At 49.5% G+C, this 17,057-nt stretch overlaps 1 protein-coding gene across 1 annotated transcript; it reads right to left on the reverse strand.

Annotated features, from left to right (window-relative positions):
• Nucleotides 1-2,886: 2,886 nt before the first annotated feature.
• CNNM3 (cyclin and CBS domain divalent metal cation transport mediator 3) lies at nucleotides 2,887-17,056 on the reverse strand (the record flags this gene model as incomplete). The annotated part of the gene is given in 9 exon segments (XM_025045044.1): nucleotides 2,887-5,214; nucleotides 8,057-8,195; nucleotides 8,621-8,754; nucleotides 9,117-9,213; nucleotides 9,321-9,490; nucleotides 9,852-10,001; nucleotides 10,789-10,932; nucleotides 16,253-16,819; nucleotides 16,822-17,056. Coding segments are annotated over 9 exon segments (1,728 nt in total), but the record flags the coding sequence as incomplete, so codon positions are not given.
• Nucleotide 17,057: the final 1 nt, after the last annotated feature.

Genomic DNA, 17,057 nt, shown 5'->3' on the forward strand with positions numbered 1-17,057 from the left:
AAATGAATTTAAATACAGCTGTTAAAAGATAGAAAATGACAGAGATCTAAAAATATGACCATACTATATTCTATCTACCAAAACTTATTTCAAATAAAACAATATCGGTAAGTCGAAGTAAAAGTCTGGAAAAATATATCTTGAAACATTAATCAGAAAAAAGTAAGAGCTGAATATTAAAGTAGGAAAATCTCTAAAACTTAGAAACACACTTCTCAATAATCTATGTGTCAAGCAGAAAGTCTCAAGGGAAGTTCTTTGGAAAATGCATTGACCTGAAAAGAACTGAAAATACAGCATCTCAAAATATCTGAGACACAGCCAAAGCAGTTATAAAGCTAAATTTATAGCACTAAACACATACTTAGAAAAGAGGAAAAGTCTCTGATAAACCATTTAAACTCCCAACTCAAGGACCTAGAGAAACAATAGCAAATTAAACATGAAATAAGTAAATTGAGGGAAATAATAAAAAGCTGAAATCAGTGAAATTGAAAATAAAACAATGGAGAAAATCAATAAAACAGCTGATTCTTCAAAAAGATTAATGAAATTGAGGAATCTATAGCAAAACTGACTAAAAGAATTAGAAGAGATGCAAGTTACCAAGGTTAAGAATTAAACAAGGAACCACCTCAGATCTTGAAGACTGAAAAAGATAATAAGAGAATGCTGCCAACAAGTCTGCACACATAAATTTGACAACTTAGATGAAATGGACCATTTTCTTAAGAAGTATGAACTACCATAACTCATCCAATAGGGAATAGAGCATATAAATAGCCATGTAACTATTAAGGAAAATGAATTTATAATTTAAAAACTCATGAAAAAGAAATCTCCAGGTCCAGATGGTTTCACTGGAGAACTGTTCAAAGAAGAATTAAATTTCTACACAATCTCTTTCTAAAAATAGAAGTGGAGGAACACTTTTCAATAATGTTTATGAACCTAATATTAACCTTATTACCAAAAAACAAACAAGGACAGTCAAAGAAGAAAGAGAACTGCACAGCAGTACCCTCATGAATATAGATGGAAAAGTCTGTAACAAAATAGTAGCTTATAGCATTCAGGAATTTATAAAAAGAATTATACACTATGACCAAGTGGGAATTATTCCAAATATGCAAGAACTATTTTAATACTTGAAATTTTAATCAATGTAATCCACTATATTGAGACTAAAGAAGAAAAATCACATGATCATAACTGTCAATGCAGTAAAAGCTTTTGACAAAAATTTAGCACTGTTCATGATAAAAATTCTCAGAAAAATGAGAATAGAGGGTAATTTTCTTGACCTAATAAAGAGCATCTACAAAAATCCTACAGCTAACATTATATCAATGGTGAAAGACAAAATATTTTTCCTGCAAGACTGGAAATAAACCAAAGATATTAGTTCTCACCACTCTTATTCAACATCATGCTGAAAGTTTGAGCCAGGATAATGTGTCAGTAAAAGGAAATAAAAGACATATGGATTGAAAAGGAAGGAATAGAATTGTCTTCTTCTTTGTAGATTATATGATTATATAGAAAATTACAAGAAATATACAAAAAAATCCTAGAGTAAATGACTTCAGCAAGATTGCAAAATAAAAAATAAACATACAAATATCAACCATGTATCTTTTAGTAGCAATGAACATGTAGATAATGAAATTCAAAATAAAATATTCATATTTACTTAAAACAACAACTTTGGTATAAATTTAACAAAACATGAACATGATTTTATACGTTGTAAAGTGCAAAATGCTAATGAAAGAAATTAAAATCTATATAAATGGAGAGATATACCCTATTCATGGATTGGAAGACTCAGAATTGGTACAGTAACTATGTCAGTTCTCCCCAGGTGGGTATACAGGTTTAATGCAAATCCTGTCAAAATCTCAGTGAGATTTTTTCTTAGTATGGACAAGTTTATTCTAAAGGTTATATAGAAAGGCAAAGGAACTAGAGTATAGAATAGCTAAAACAATTTTGTAAAAAAGTAAAGTCAGAATAATCAATCAAGACATTATATAGCCATAGTAAGGCTGTGTGGTATTGATGAATAAATAGATACATAGACAAGTGGAACCCAGAAACAGACCCACAAATGTGTCCAACTTATTTTCAACAAAGATGCAAAAACAATTCAATGCAGGGAAGATAACCTTTTCAATAAAATGGTGCTGGAGGAAGTGGATAGCCAGAGGAAAATAAATTATGCTCAACCTCACAGCTTATACAAAAAAATTAACTCAAATTAGATCATCTTAAACTTAAATGTAAAATGTAAAGCAATAATACTTTTAGGGGGAAAAAATAGAAATTTTTGAGATCTAGGAATAGACGAGGAATTCTTAGACTTGACATCAAAAGCATGTTTCCTAATAAGAATAATAGATAAATTCAACTTCATCAAAATAAAAAACTTTTGCTTAAGAAAAGACCCTGATGATAGGATGAAAAGACAAACTATAGACTGGGAGAAATATTTATAAACCCCATATCTGCAAATGGACTTGCATCTAGTATATATAAAGAACTCTCAAAACTCAACATTGTAAAAAAAAAAAAAAAAAAAAATCCAATTAGAAAATAGGCAAAAGATAGGAACAGATAATACATTAGCTATTACATTAATGCATATGCGATGTCACTACATACATACCAGAATGGCTGAAATTAAAAATCAGAACACCAAATGCTGGCCAGGATTCGGAGAAGCTGGATCACTTGGATGCTGCTGGTGGGGATGTAGAATGCTAGACACACTGGAAAAGCTCAACAGTGCCCTTTAAAACTTAAATGTGCAATGACCATACAACCCATGAACTGTACTACTGGACATTTACCTCAGAAAAGAAAATCAATGTTTACACAAACATCTTTGATGAATGTTCACAGCAGCTTTTTTATTTATTTATTAACCAGAAACTAGGATCCACCTAGATGTCCTTAATTGGGACAATGAGCATGACATGGAATACCACACAGCCACCAAAACGGATGAACTTTAACATACGCAACAACCTGGATGAATCTCTAGAGCATTATGCTGAGAGAAGCCAATCCCAAATGGTCACCTACTGTATGATCCCATTTATATGACAATCTTGAAACAACAAAATTAGAGATGATGACAAATATTAGTGATGCCAGGAATTAAGATATTGCAGCCAGGTGGGTGGGTTTGGCACTAAAAGGGTAGTTGGGGGGTGATCCTGGTAGTGGTGCGACAGTTCTGTCTGGATCATAATGGTGGACAAAGACACACAGATGGTACAGAACCCTACACCTCACACCTAGCGTCCAATCCCTGGCTTGATACTGTAGCCACTGAGGAAAACTGTAAAGGATACCTCTATCTTTGCAATTCCTATGAATCTGTTATCTCAAAATAAAAAGTTAAGGAAAAAAAGTAATAGTTCTAAATGCAAGCTGGTATCCTGGATTGGGTCCTGCAACTAAAAAAGGACATTGGAAAAATTGGTAAAATCCAAATAAGGTGTAATCCAGTTAATAGTTTTGTACTGATATTAATCCTTTAGCTTTGATAAAGGTACCAAGTGACATAAGATGTTAACATTAGGGGGCTGGATAAAGGGTATATGGAACTCTTGTGTCAATCTAAAATTATTTAAAAAAAAAAAATCCTGATGCTCAGATCAATTATATCCTCCCTGGGGTAGGCCCCAGGTATCTGTGCGTTTAATTTGCCAGGTGATCCTAAAGTTCTGGAGATGATTTTAAAGCAGCCAGTCCTCACGTGGCATCAGCAACAAGTTCTGCGGCTTCAAGCGGAACGCCATGTCTGGAAGTAGCACAGCTGCCCGCAGACCAGCACGAGGGCCGAGCTCCTCAGGCAGCGCCTCAGCCTTGTACAACTGTTTCCCACCTGGGATTCTGCCTTTGGAGAGTCCCCTGAGAATAGCTTCTAGTGAGCACACCACTGTTATTTGGCCTTCATTCCCAGGAAGGACCCAAATTCCTTCGAAGAAGTTTCCAGAAACCCTCCTCCCTCCCTCCACATCCACCCTAAGATCTTAGGTCCCCATGGTGCCCCAGCCTGTACGCAGCTGCATGGTGGAAGGGACACAGAGGCGAACCAAGAAAAAAACGAATGTCTTCTTGTTCCCGCTTCTCTAAACCCCCCAGTGAGGGCCAGGAAAAAAGCAGAGCTTGAAATGTTCGAAAGAAACTCAGATTTGTGTTCTTTCTTTAAAGAAAGGAGACAGCGACTGACCTGGTCCTCATCCAACCCTTCCCCTTCCCCATCGTTGCTGTCCACGCACAGCGTGGCCACGTCCCTCACATAGGTACAGGAGGGAAAGGTGATAGTCTCCTTGGGATCTGACGACCAAAGGACTACAGGCAACATAACGAGCACTTCCTCCCACACGTGACCTCTTATTAAAACAAGTGACAACACCGTTAGTGGCAACTCAGCAGGACAGGCAGAGGTGCAGTAGGAAGAGCAGGCCACCTCAGCCCCCAAAGGCCAGCTGGCACGCTCAGGGCTCTGGAAGGGGTCAGAAAAGCCACCTCCACAGGAGGGAACAGGGCTAGTGGCACAGACTTGTGGGGGATCGTGCTTCTAGGTTTGGCACACGGGACAGGGGTGTGCTTTGAAACACAGCACTGTCAGGGACACCACAAAGTTAACGTGGCCAAGGCCACGGGTGTGAACCCCCAGCCAGACTGGTGCCCCTGGCTGGCTCAGCGCTGCCGGCAGCAGAAGGCTGCAAGTTAGAAGCCAGGAGTGTGGGTCACAGCCAACTGAAGGCAGGAGTTGTGCACTCTCGTCACAACTTGGCCTCAAGAGGTACAGAGACACTGCACCATCAAAGGGAGAAAGCTAGGCCCAGGGACTAGACAGGACGGTGGGCCTTTCACTCCCTTTGGAAGCAGGCTTGAGGGCTGTGCCTGAGTGAACCCCATATCCTCGAGGTCATGGACCTGCTGAAGGCTCCTGACATGACTCTGCTTCTGAGGATAGCCCAGGACCCATATCTCTAAGGCCATCTAAAACGTGGCCTGGAGCAAGTATGGCCAGGCTGGCAGGAAATGACTCCTCTTCCTCGTTGGCTGGGCTCTCTCCATTCCCCATGTGCTGGTCTCATCTTCACACCTGGGGCCGCCTGGAAAGCAGGTAAAGTGCTAGGCTCCGCCCCAGGCTCTCCTCCGCCGGAAGGGCAGGCCTACTCTGGTCAGACCCTGGGGGAGGGAGGAGTTAATATCAGAGTTCGAGGTGTGTGACAGCACTCTTCAGCATATGCAGGAAGGGGCAGGTCTGGCAGAGAAGCCTCAAGAGGAACCGAGGCAGAGCGGGTCCAGTTCATTTAGGAAAATGGTCAGCCTGACCCCATGTCACAAGACACACCACTGCGAGGGCAAGTGTCACCAAGAGGCAGGAAAGCGGGGGCCAGGAGTTCTGTCCGGGAAGGGGCTTTAGTCTCCAAGGCCATGCAGGTATTTCATGAGCCCTCCTGTCTTCTAGAGAAATGGAATGAATAGTGGCAAGAAGGGACAGGAAGGGCCCACACACCCCCGTGGAGAGATACCTCGCCCCTCCCAGCAGCTGACAGGCTAGGAAAGGAACACACAGAGGAAGTGAAGGGAGGATATTTACCTTGGGTGTTTTCTTAAAACAAAAAATGCTCACTAGTCCATAGTCAAATATCAACTGCAGTTTCCAAATGTGCCAAAGAGGGAAAGGTCTACTGGGAAGGCTGGAGAGAGCAGAGAGAGAGACGGGAGGAGACGAGCTATGGAGCCCTACCTGGCAGTCTCTGCCCGGCCGCATTATGGGGACAGATGCTGGCTTGGCGCAAAGCCCAGGGCAGAGGCGCATGGACACCCCGCTTCCTGCTGCTCAGGACGTGAGGGCTGGGGGTGCATCCACCAGGGACCTTTCCCGGGAGGGACACCAGGCCATGAACGCTCCACGTGTAGGAGTCCCTGCCAGTCTCAAATGGCAAGCCGGGGCAAAAAAACGTTTCTCTAAAGGGCCAATATTTTCAGGTTTTGCAGGTCACGTGGTCGCTCTGCCAACTCAGCTCCGTTGCTGCAGCTCAAAGGTAGCAACATGAACAAATGGGCAGGTCCCGTTAAACTGTTTTCAAGAACGGCCAGTGGGTCCGATCCGGTCCCTCATCCATTAGGCGTCAGTAAAGGCACTTCCTGCCAGTGACTCCCCACGCCCAAGCTGCCCAAGCGGTTCTGACCTGCACAACTGCAGCAGTGCTCCAGTGACATCTCCACGCAAGCAATGATACGAAGCCCGAAGCCCTCCAGGCTAACGAGGAAACCGCAGCGAGACCCCAGGGGCCGAGGCCAGGAGCCAAACGACAGGCCAATGACAGGCCGCATTTAGGGGAAACAGCCAACAGTATGGCTACAGGACGGGACGGTGACTGTTACAAAAGGAGAATGGCCCCCAGCCGCCATAAATTACTCTCTAGAGCTGGGGTCCCCGAGCCTTGGGCCGTGGACCAGTACCAGTCCATGGTCTGTTAGGAACTGGGCCGCACAGCAAGAGGTGAGTGGTGGGGGAGCAAGCAAAGCTTCATTTGTATTTGCAGCCACTCCCCAGCGCTAGCATCACTGCCTCAGCTCTGCCTCAGATCGCCAGGCATTAGATTCTCATAGAAGCACCGGTCCCTGGTGCCCAAAAGGATGGGGACTGCTGCCTTAGAGGACTGCCCAGTGAACAGCTGAAATCAAAAAAGGATTTTTAAGAACTGGGAATGTGACCAGAGATGAAACAAATAGAACACTATTATTCTTAGATTTGAATCTGTCCCCTGAACGTGACACACAGTCTGGGTAGCGGATGGAGCCAGGAAAGCACCCACGTGAGAAAACCAAAATTGAGTCTCACATCAAAACGTCCTGGCTTTGGAAGCCCCTGTGGTGGGGCAGACCTCTGCACAAGGGGCATGCCACAGAGCCAGGGACCACCACAATGGTGCATATTAGCAGAACCAGCCCTGGGAAGTGGCGTGGATGTTCCTTCAGAAGCAGGACTGAAGCAGTGCACCCCATCCGGGACCCCTTTCCCAACCTCCAGAGACTGGGCCCTGCATGGGTTTTTGGTCCCTCGTACCTGCACGTCATCTTCCAGAAAGTACCTTTCTACTATGAGAACACATGTATGGCCAGTGTGTGCCCAAGCAGCACTGTTCCCTGTGAGGCCTAGAGGCACAGGCTCCGAGCCAGTGCTGAGCCTGCCTCTCTGCTCCAGCCCTAACCTGGAAAGGGGGCAGGATGACAGTGCCCTCAGGCCTCAGGGAGTGTTCTCAGAAGAGCTGGAACACGCCAAGTGCAGCGCCTGGCGGAGAGCATGCTTGCTGAGTGCCTGTGCCCACAGCAGGGGAGGGCTGAACCTGTGGCCCACAGTTCCTCCAGTGCCTCTCTGAAGCCCACCCACTCCTCGGGACTGCTGAGCCCTGGAGTACCTCCAGCCCAGCCAAGGCACTCCATCACAGAAAAGAACCTTCTGAAATAACAAGGACAAGAAGGTGCCCAGACGGTGACGACTCCTTCCCAAAGCCCACTCTTCACAGGCACCTTATGCTAAGGGTGGGACTTGTCTTCCAACATGGTCTTGCTATCCACAGTAAGACCTGTGTAGGAACATGCTTTTGATGTACATGTGACCCGACCACACACCTCAGCAGGTGCCCTTCCAAGCTGGGATGTTGTCCACAGGCACCCACCTTCTAAGACAGGCCCAATGGTGACTCAAATCCTCTTCCAGGTGACCTAACCTTAAAAGGCCAAGAGAGCGTCTGAACTTCACCTTATTCTTGTTCAGCGACTATTCTCTAGTCAACCATCGTAACAGGCCCTTGAGAGAAAATGTTGAATTTCATACACTCCAGCACCCTCTGGCCACAGCTCAGTGTCATCTCAACTATTAAGAACAGTAAGGAGGAGGAAGGATAGGGAGAAGGGAGAGAGAAAGAACACAGGGCAGACAGCACAGGCATGTGTGCCAGCAGCAAGGACCGGCAAGGGCAAGCGACCTCCGGGCTGATGCGTGGGTGCAGCTCACCTCTGGCTTCGGCTGTCCTGTTGCTGAGGAGCCTGGCCTGGCTGCCTTAGACAACCTGGAGACCCGTGTCCTCTGGGGTCTGCGGCAGGTTCTGGGCTTGGGTAGCCAGGAGTGCGTTGAGGTACTGCAGCTGCGTGACCTGGAGAATAGACAGTGTTATGGGCAGGTGTAGCTCGTTAAGCCAGATGGCAAAGGGGAGGCAAAGGTCACACCCTCCTGCCCACAAGCACCTGAACCAGGTGGGAAAGTCAGACTCAGCAGGATGAGGATAAAGGGAGAGCCGTAAACTGGCTGAGGGCAGAGAGGAGCCATCAGCTCTGTTCTAAGGCCTCAGAAGAAAACCAGGCACCCAGGACTGACTACCGGTGGGTGGAGGGACCTCTGGGGAGCCAAGGCCATCATTCTGCAGAGCAGGTTCGAGGTCTGCTCTGGGAAGTCTCAGATCCATCGGACTTCACTCTCAATCCACATAAGCTAGTGACCTGGCCCCTAAGGACACATAGTCTGGCCCGAGGACACAAAGCTGGTTAGAAGCCAGCAGCAATGAGCAGCCCAGACCATCACCTTGATGAACTGCAAGTCGGAGAGGGCCCTCACGGTGTAGTCAGGACAGTACGTGGATAAACAGGTGCCATCAGCTGGCTCGGGCTGCAGGTCATGGTAGAGGGGCTGCAGCGAGGACACTGGGGACTGGTGAACTGGCAAAAGGAACCACTAGTGATAAGGAGGCCATGCTAGGCGGTGGGCAGCCCCACCCTAGTGGGGACAACTGCAGTTTCTGAGACTGCCCACACGTCACCCTTGAGAGAGACTTTGCCAGGAACTGTGGTAACGTGGCAAACACACTCACCCCCCCAGGGAAAGGCTTTACAGGGATGGAAGGCAGCAGCCAAGACGAGCCCCAAAACAAGCCGCCCTCCCCCATGCGTGGCCGAGAGGGGAAGAAGGCCAGCAGGCCCTGAAGCGGAGTGCCCTGCAGGGGGCGTGGGCACTGGAGGACAGGGCCGGACCCTGGCCCTGGAGCCCCAGCTTTCACCCCGACAAGGGGTCTGCAGCTCACCCGAGGACGGCACTGTCAGGGCAGACACGCCATAGTAGGTGAAGGCCCCGTTCTCGAACTTGAGGCCCTCCTTCCCAATCTCCACCTCCACCCTGCCCTGGGTGAGGGGAGACAGGCGCACACAGGTTACCCTTCCTCCCGTCCAGTTATGCGGGGCTCCCTCTCCCAGGCGCTCCCTTGTTTTCCAATCTGGCTCCCAGTCACCTGCAAGATGAGGATGAAGTAGTCCACCGGCCGACTGCGCTGGTACAGGTAATGGTGTGCAGCCAGGCGGTCATGCTCATCAAACATCACCTCCTGGCTAACGCTCGGGTGCCTCAGCAGGTGCAACAGGACCGTCTCAGAGACTCGCAGGGGGCTGAACACGTCCACCTCTGCCCACGGCAAAGAAGGGCCGTGTCCGCCAGGCCCACGGCAGCCTGTGTAACCACACCGACTCCCGATGCCCATGGGCCTAGTCCCTTTCCCACCACAAGAGGACCGGGCAGCCACATGTACCCACAGGTGGCACTGGCCTGGCCCTGGCTCTTGGCCATCTGGCAGAAAGGAGCCGCCCTTCAGGTGACCCAAGTGTTCTGGAGTGTCTCTGCTGACAGGGCTGCAGGGAGCAGCAGAGGCTCTCCCGAACGCTCTCCAGCTTACTGGGGACAAGAACACTCAGGCTCTGCCCTGGGGGTCCCTGGCCCACCGGACAGTGAGTAAGACAGCGGGCACAGGCTCACCAATCACCCTCACCTTGGGAAAGGAAGCGCTGGGTGGCTAAGAGCAGCTGAGGTGAGATCTTCACTTTGCACCCCTCACCAGACTCCTTGAACAGGGAGCAGTCCTCCTTCCGCCTGGCAGGGGCACTCAAGGAGGCCGGCTTCTTCCTCACTGAGATGTCCCCTGGGGTGGCGAGCAGGAGGCCAGCTTAGGCACCAGCAGCCCGCCCACCAATACGACTAAACTAAGGGGCAGGTTGCCCGCCCCCCTCCACAGGCCTGGGGGTCCTAGGGCAGAGGCTCATCAGCGCCCCGGGGACATATCTTTGGCATGCTTCTTGGCTGGCGCTCAGCTGCCATCCACACACCATGATCCTGGTATCCAAAACAGAGGAGCAGTGGCCCACACTCCAAGTACACCCCAGAAGTACTGGAAGGGCAGGTGCCTCTCCCTGGAACTAGGTTATGCTGACACGCCATCAGAGCGCCAGTGACAACAGGCACTCTGGTCAATAAAAGACCACTCGCCTTGAAGGCAGGCACACTGGAGGGTCCCTAGTGCTGCACAGCAGCAGCTGAACTAAAGGTGCTGCATTGTGGACACATGCATGGACAAAGCGGTTCACTTGACAGCACAAGGGTGGGTGTCCCACTGTCCCAAGTGCCATGTGAGGCTCCCACTATCACGTGTGGGTTCTGTGTCCACCCTGCAGACCTCAGCCACTATCCTATGAAACATGCTTCTAAGACGACAGGCCCAGAACCACGTGCTGGGAAGGCCCTCTCGGCAGTGAAGAACGGGCTCTTTGACAGGATGCTTCCATAATGTACAGAAGCACCTAAGAAGCAACAGGAGTGAGGAGGAGACTGGGAAAGGTCATTAATGGGAAACAGGCGGAACCCTAAGTAGGCACTGGGGCCACCAGGGCGTCAGGCACAGGTGCGAGCACCCTGCCAGGAGCCAGACTCACGAGGGCCCTCCGACTCGTCCAGGATCTCCGACTTGATGACCTCCTCGATGACGTCCTCCAGGGTGACCAGCCCCAGGACCTCATAGAAGGGGTCCCCTTCACCCTCGTTGTTCACCTTCTGCACGATGGCCAGGTGGGACTTCCCTGGGGGAGGGGACGCGCATGTCGCAGCCTGCTGGGCCTCCCCTATGTTTCCTGGTCCAGTCTGGAACAAGCTCACCCAAGGGACAGACACTGACGTTTGTGTTCCTACAACGTGACACGCCCTGAGCACAACTCTTCCAGATTCTTACTGGTCTCACTTCACATGTGAGAAACTCAACCCCAGACCCTGCACTCACCTGCACAAGGCCACCGGTGGCAGAGCTGCAGTTAGGCCCCAGGCTGTGCAGCTCCAAGCAGAGACCCTGGCTTAGAAAGACTGCGGGCCCAGGGTGCCGACTCCAGAAACACAGGCTTCCACGGTCCAGCAACTAAAGGGCCAAGGGTGCCCTCAGTCTGACTTTCCTAGGGCAGTATTCCCAATTATGAACTGCCTTTTACTTCCAGGTCACCCAGGGGAACAAAGATCAATGGTAGCCAGCTAGTCAGACGCAGGAATACCCCCACCTCTCCAGCAGTATTTCTTCACTCGCTTGTTTAGTAAGGAAATGTAAGCTTGAAAAAGCCCATTCCTCAGAGTGTTGGGGAATGTTGAAGAAAATTCGGCAATTTGCCCTGCTTAACTAAGTGCTCTTTATCTATAAAACTTTATACTTAGCCAAAAGAAACACAATGAAAGCTACACATGTAATTTAAAATTTTTGAGTACTTACGTTAAAAAAAAACAAAGCAAGTGAAATTAATTCAAAATATATTGTAATTAACTCAGTATAGCCAAAATACCACTTGAACATGCAATTGCTATAAAACTGTTAATAGATGTTTTACTCTTCTGTAGCAAGTCTTTGAAGTTGGCTTTGTCTGCACCTACCAGGCCTGGACCTGCACCTGAAGGGGGTACTTGCTTCAAGAACTTTTGCTGAAGAAAAAATTCAAGTTCCCTAATTCGTGTAGTCCTTCTCTACCACCTTGGGTTTAATAAGTGTTGCAGTTAGAAACGTCCTGTGGCAGGTGACACTCGCCTCAGTGCAGCCCTAGCAGTCAGCACACAATGCCCAAAAGTGGAAGGAAGGCAGGTATCAGGACTCAAAGATATTGCTGTATTGCTACTGCTATCACTAGACCACTGACCAGATGATAGAGAAAATAGGCTGTAACAGAATGAAAATATCACACTTACTGCACATCATCAAATCTCAGGTGCACAGACAGCCCGTTTGACCACAGGCTGGAACACGCACCGTGTGCAGTGCTCACCGTGTGTCAGCTGCCCAGGGAGGTCCTTGGTTCTGACCTCACCGAGTCCCCCAATGACCCTCTGACACTTACAGCATCATCACTCCCATTCCAGAGTGTGCAGAGAAAATGTGACCACAGTTCAGTGATCCACCCAAGTACAAAACCAGACCCGAACACAGGCAGAGGACTCCGAGTCCATTCTCAACCCCCACCGAGAACAGACCAAGTCTTCACAGACCTTCCCTTCTCGGGACACACACAGGGCCCTTATCTTCTAGAGGATGCCCTAATATCCTCAGACAAAAATTAAAGGTGGAAATGGCCACGTCGCGTTGTCTCTCTTTTCCGGTGGGGACACTGGAGAAAGAATCACCTATTGCAGCTAAGGCAGAGGCGCTGAATGGGGACGCAGCAGCACTCCCAGACGCTTCCGCCCCTTAGTATTTGTCTTGGGAATGGCTCCATCTCTACAAGGGCCACAGCATGCCACATGACACAGACGTGTCAGGAGGCTACGACACAACACACGATTCTGGCCAGCACTCCGCTCAGATTCCAGAACCAAAGCCCGGGACCCCAGATGGCCATATAGGGGCACACAGGACCCATTTCAGCTCCCTCTGCCAGAAAGCCAGTCGCTTTGGTAGGCTACCTACATAATGGACTGAATCCTCCCTTGCCTTCACACTTCTATGAAACAGGCACAAATTTCTCAGTGAACTGCCACACGAAAGACCCCTGAAAACAGTGGCCATGTGATTTCACCTCAAGACAGAATGTTTGATGGGCCCCAAAGGCAGTCATGAGCAAGGGAGCTGGAGGGATAAAGTTTGTCATCTGATGAGATAAAATGCTCTGAAAATGTGAAGCCCCGCTGGCAGGCTGCCAACACAGTGGCTGCAGGCTCTCAGAACCACAGAGGCAGGTGGTGCATCTCAACAACATCAACCAGAAAGCCCTAGAAAGCTCTATGGAATTAATTTCAGCTAGTTAAGAGGCCAAGGGTCCTCATCAATTATATGGACACTAGAGGGCATTTCCAGAATGCCTAGTTTCTTAGGATGTTCTTAAAACTGCAGTTGAAGTTTAAATTACTCTGCTTTCTCTTTTGTTTTTTAAAGCAACTGTCTACATCTGTCCTATAAGAAAACAGGTTGCTAACATTCCCCTCACCAGGTCTGACCTTTAGAGATGTGGTTTCTGACAATGAACCAGAACATAGGTGGCTTAAAGTAGAGACTGACAACTCACCCCCCCAAGCCCTCCTCTGGCTGGATGTCCTTGAATTGACTCATGAAGGATTAACAGAGAAAGCAGGAGTTGATGGCTCTAAAGAAAACACAGTTACTTACCACAGCTCCAAAGTACACACTCTTCCTGGTAACGTTCACATAAAATAATTGGTGTCACCTTAAGTCTGCACAAGGACTAAGGGTGCCTCACTGGAGAAGGCAGCCATAATGTCCAGCAGACACTTCTGGACCTCAGAGTAACAGTAAGGCAGCTACGGGCTAGCATCATGCTGCATGGTTCTCCACAGCTGGATGGCCATGTCAAGCACAGGTGAGGCTTCTCACCTGGTGGAAAGTCTACCCCGGTGCCAACTCCACTAGGTCCTCTTTCAACACCCATTTAATCCCACCCCTTCCTATCCCAGCCTTGGCTCTCCAGCTACTCTGTCATCTGTGTATCTCATGCCTTTCACTACACCATTTCACACTACGGCATCCAATCTGTTCTCACAAATGACAGGGTACCCTGCTTGCTGGAACCTGATGATACAACACTGGCCTTGTCTCCTGGTCACCCTCTTTGCCTTGGTAAGTAGTCTCTTCCCCTGGCTTCCAGAATGTTCCAAGCTGCTGGCTCTCCTTAGCAGGCCTCTCCTCTGCACCCTCCCCCAGGACCTGCTTATGACGCCCCATGGGTTTAGGCTTTCCACTCCCCTCGTGTGGTAGAGGGACCACGTCTACACCCAAGACCAGACTTTCACCTCCACTCTGGTTCTTCGCTTCCAATTCTGTCCCTCGGTCTCCGCCTGGAGCCACCACACAGACTCCAAGGTCCAGGACAAGCCCAGCCCTCTTCCCTGCTGGGCTTCACCTCAAGGAAGGAAAAAACTCAGACTGCTTTCCCAGCTCTTCCCAAGCCCCTCAACCAACCACGAACCCTCCCAATTCCACCCCAAAAGGCCCTCTTGGGTCTCCCCTCCAAGATCCTGTGCATCACTTGGCCTGCCATTCTCTCCTGTGTACCCCAAACCACAGGTCTCTAATCTGTCAGTGCTGCTCCACTCACAGGCATCACTCCAGTGTCAGGTCCAGCCCTTCCAGGGTCTCAAGCTGGGAGGCAGCAGGGCCAGATGTAATGAACCCTCCCTTGCTTACTCCAGGCCCAGCACTGTTGGCCCCTAGGCCAGCACAGCCCCAGAGACTACAGTGGCCCAGATGGAGTACTTACCACCAGGAGACCCAAAAACGGCACTTTCTGGAGAGCCCAGAAGCACTCAAGAGATTCCCTGGCAGAGTTGTCCAGAGGTAGTAGTCTACTAGCCAATTTGAGGAGTCAGCACAGTAGAAAGTTAGAGAGGCTAATTTTGCAACACCCAAACCTCAGGAAAAATTAGAAAAAAAAGTTTGAAAACCGACTCAAGGGCAGGACAGTGGATTAGTGGTTACCGGAGAGAAGGGGCGAAGAGGGACGGTAGATAGGGGTAAAGGGTGTCAAATATTTGGTGGTGGAAGGAAATTTGACTTTGGGTGCTGGACACAAGATGCAACATACATATGAGATATTATTAAATTGTACACTTGAAATCTATTTGATTTTATTAACTAATGTCACCCCAATAATTTTAACTTAAAAAAAAGCCAAAAAATTGAAACAACCCAAATGTTCCTCAACTGATGAATGAACAAACAAAATGTGATACATCAAAAAAAAAAAAAAAAAGAAAAAGAACTTTGAAAACCACTAGTATCTGGAACACAGTTCATGCAGACATCACCCCAAAGTCTTGCTCAGAAAGCACCTACCTCCCTGGTGGGCTTTGGGGCCAGGAAACCTCACAGCTGCCGAGAAGGTCAGGCTTTGCTCATCTCCTGGCTACATATGTTATGCAGCCTTTGGGGTCAAGCCCACCAAGAATTCTGGGCTGTCCCTCCATGCCCATCCTGCAGTTCAGGTCTGATAAGTATGGCTGGAGACCCAGGAAAGCCAAGCTCTGGGGAGCATGCCCAAGCCTAACCACACAAAGGACTGCAGAGGAAGCCACACCTTCACGCTTGGAGTGTGGGTCTGTTTTATCTGCAACCTCAGAGTTGCTCAGGTACAGCAAGGTAAAAGAAGAAGATGAAAAATGTGGAGTGAAGGGAGAACCTGAGAGACCTTACTCAAGGTTAAAAAGGGGAAGTTAAAAAAAAGAGAAACCAAATTAGCATCCATTAAGTTGCTTTTGGCAAAATCAAAGTGGAAGTTTCTTGCACATCTGTATTTTCGAATTGCTCCCTTTTCTGCCATCAGGAAGGCATCAGCCCATCAGCGACCTTAATGACCTGGAAACATCACAGGTCCTGCTTATCTGACAGTACAGGCATCCCTCCTCCAACTGAGCTTCACAGCTGTTGCGTTTTTCAGAAATTAAAGCCAAGACTTTCTTCTAGCAAAAAGTATAGGACTCGTATTATTGCTGTGGTACAGTACTCAAGCCCCACTACCCGAGGTCACCTAATAGCATCCAGGCATCAAGGGACTACACTCTTTTCCGTGTTCTTTTAGTTTCTATCAAAGAGTTTAGACGTGCTACAAAGTCCACAAAAAATGACCCGGAGAGGAAAAGGGCTGGAAGTTGGAGCTTAGTGGACATATCTCCCTGAACTAGGGGCCTTCCAGAAAAAAAGTTTTGCTATTTACAGCACTGTGCCCACCCTCTAAACGATAGCCTTTAAATGACACTTCGGAAAGTCATTCAGAACTACAAGGCTATCTTCTTTAAAAAGACATTTAGAGGTCTTACTGCCCTCTAGAGGGCTGGAACCCTCTCCTTGAGGCTTCCTTAACCCCCACCCCTTTTCTAGCGGAGCGCGCAGGCCTTCGAGTCCGCTCCACGATTCCCAAACATTACCTCGCTTGAACTCCTCGAGAACTGCGTCCAGCTTGGTGTCGTTGAAGACGAAGTGGAGCGGGTGGTTGTAGAAACGGGTGATGGTGCTGAGGGGCGTGCAGTCTTCGGGGTCCACAAAGGCCAAGTCCTTGAGGTAGAGCATGTCCACAATGTTGGAGCGCTCCTCCTCGTACACGGGTATGCGCGTATGGCCACTCTGCATGATGCTGGCCAGGACACCGAAGTCCAGCACGGTGCCGGCGTCCAGCATGAAGCAGTCCTCGAGAGGCGTGAGCACATCCTCCACCGTCCGGCAGCGCAACACGCCCTTGCTGAGGTCACTGTAGGGATCGCCGCAGCCGCGCGCCAGCTCCAGCACGCGCTCGCGCAGCCGCCCGGGCCGCGACGCCAGCTCCAGCAGCTGCCCCACCGGCAAGGCCACGGGGAGGGTGAGCAGCACGGCCAAGCGGCTTAGCGCCAGCGCGCGCGGAGCCAGAGCCAGGGTCCAGCGCCCGCTCACCGTGGCCGGCAGCACCTCAGCTACCAAGAATGCGAGCCCCGCACTGCCCAGCACGGCGGGCACGAGGGGTACAGCAACCCGGCCACCCCCGCCTGCGCCAGACCAGACACAACCAACAGCGCGCCCAGGGCGCAGCACGCCCAGCGCCGCGCCGGCTCCAGGCGTCGCGCTGCCGCGCGCTCCTCTTCCGAGCCATTCTCGCGCAGAATCTGCAGCTCCGCGGGCGCCAGCGCCAAAGCACTCAGCTGCAAGCCCCGTGCCAGCGCCGCGAGCGCCAGCAGCCCCGCCGCCCCCAGGCCCAGCGCC

Source organism: Pteropus alecto, unplaced genomic scaffold (assembly GCF_000325575.1).
Source record: "Pteropus alecto unplaced genomic scaffold, ASM32557v1 scaffold223, whole genome shotgun sequence".
Lineage (NCBI taxonomy): Eukaryota > Metazoa > Chordata > Mammalia > Chiroptera > Pteropodidae > Pteropus > Pteropus alecto.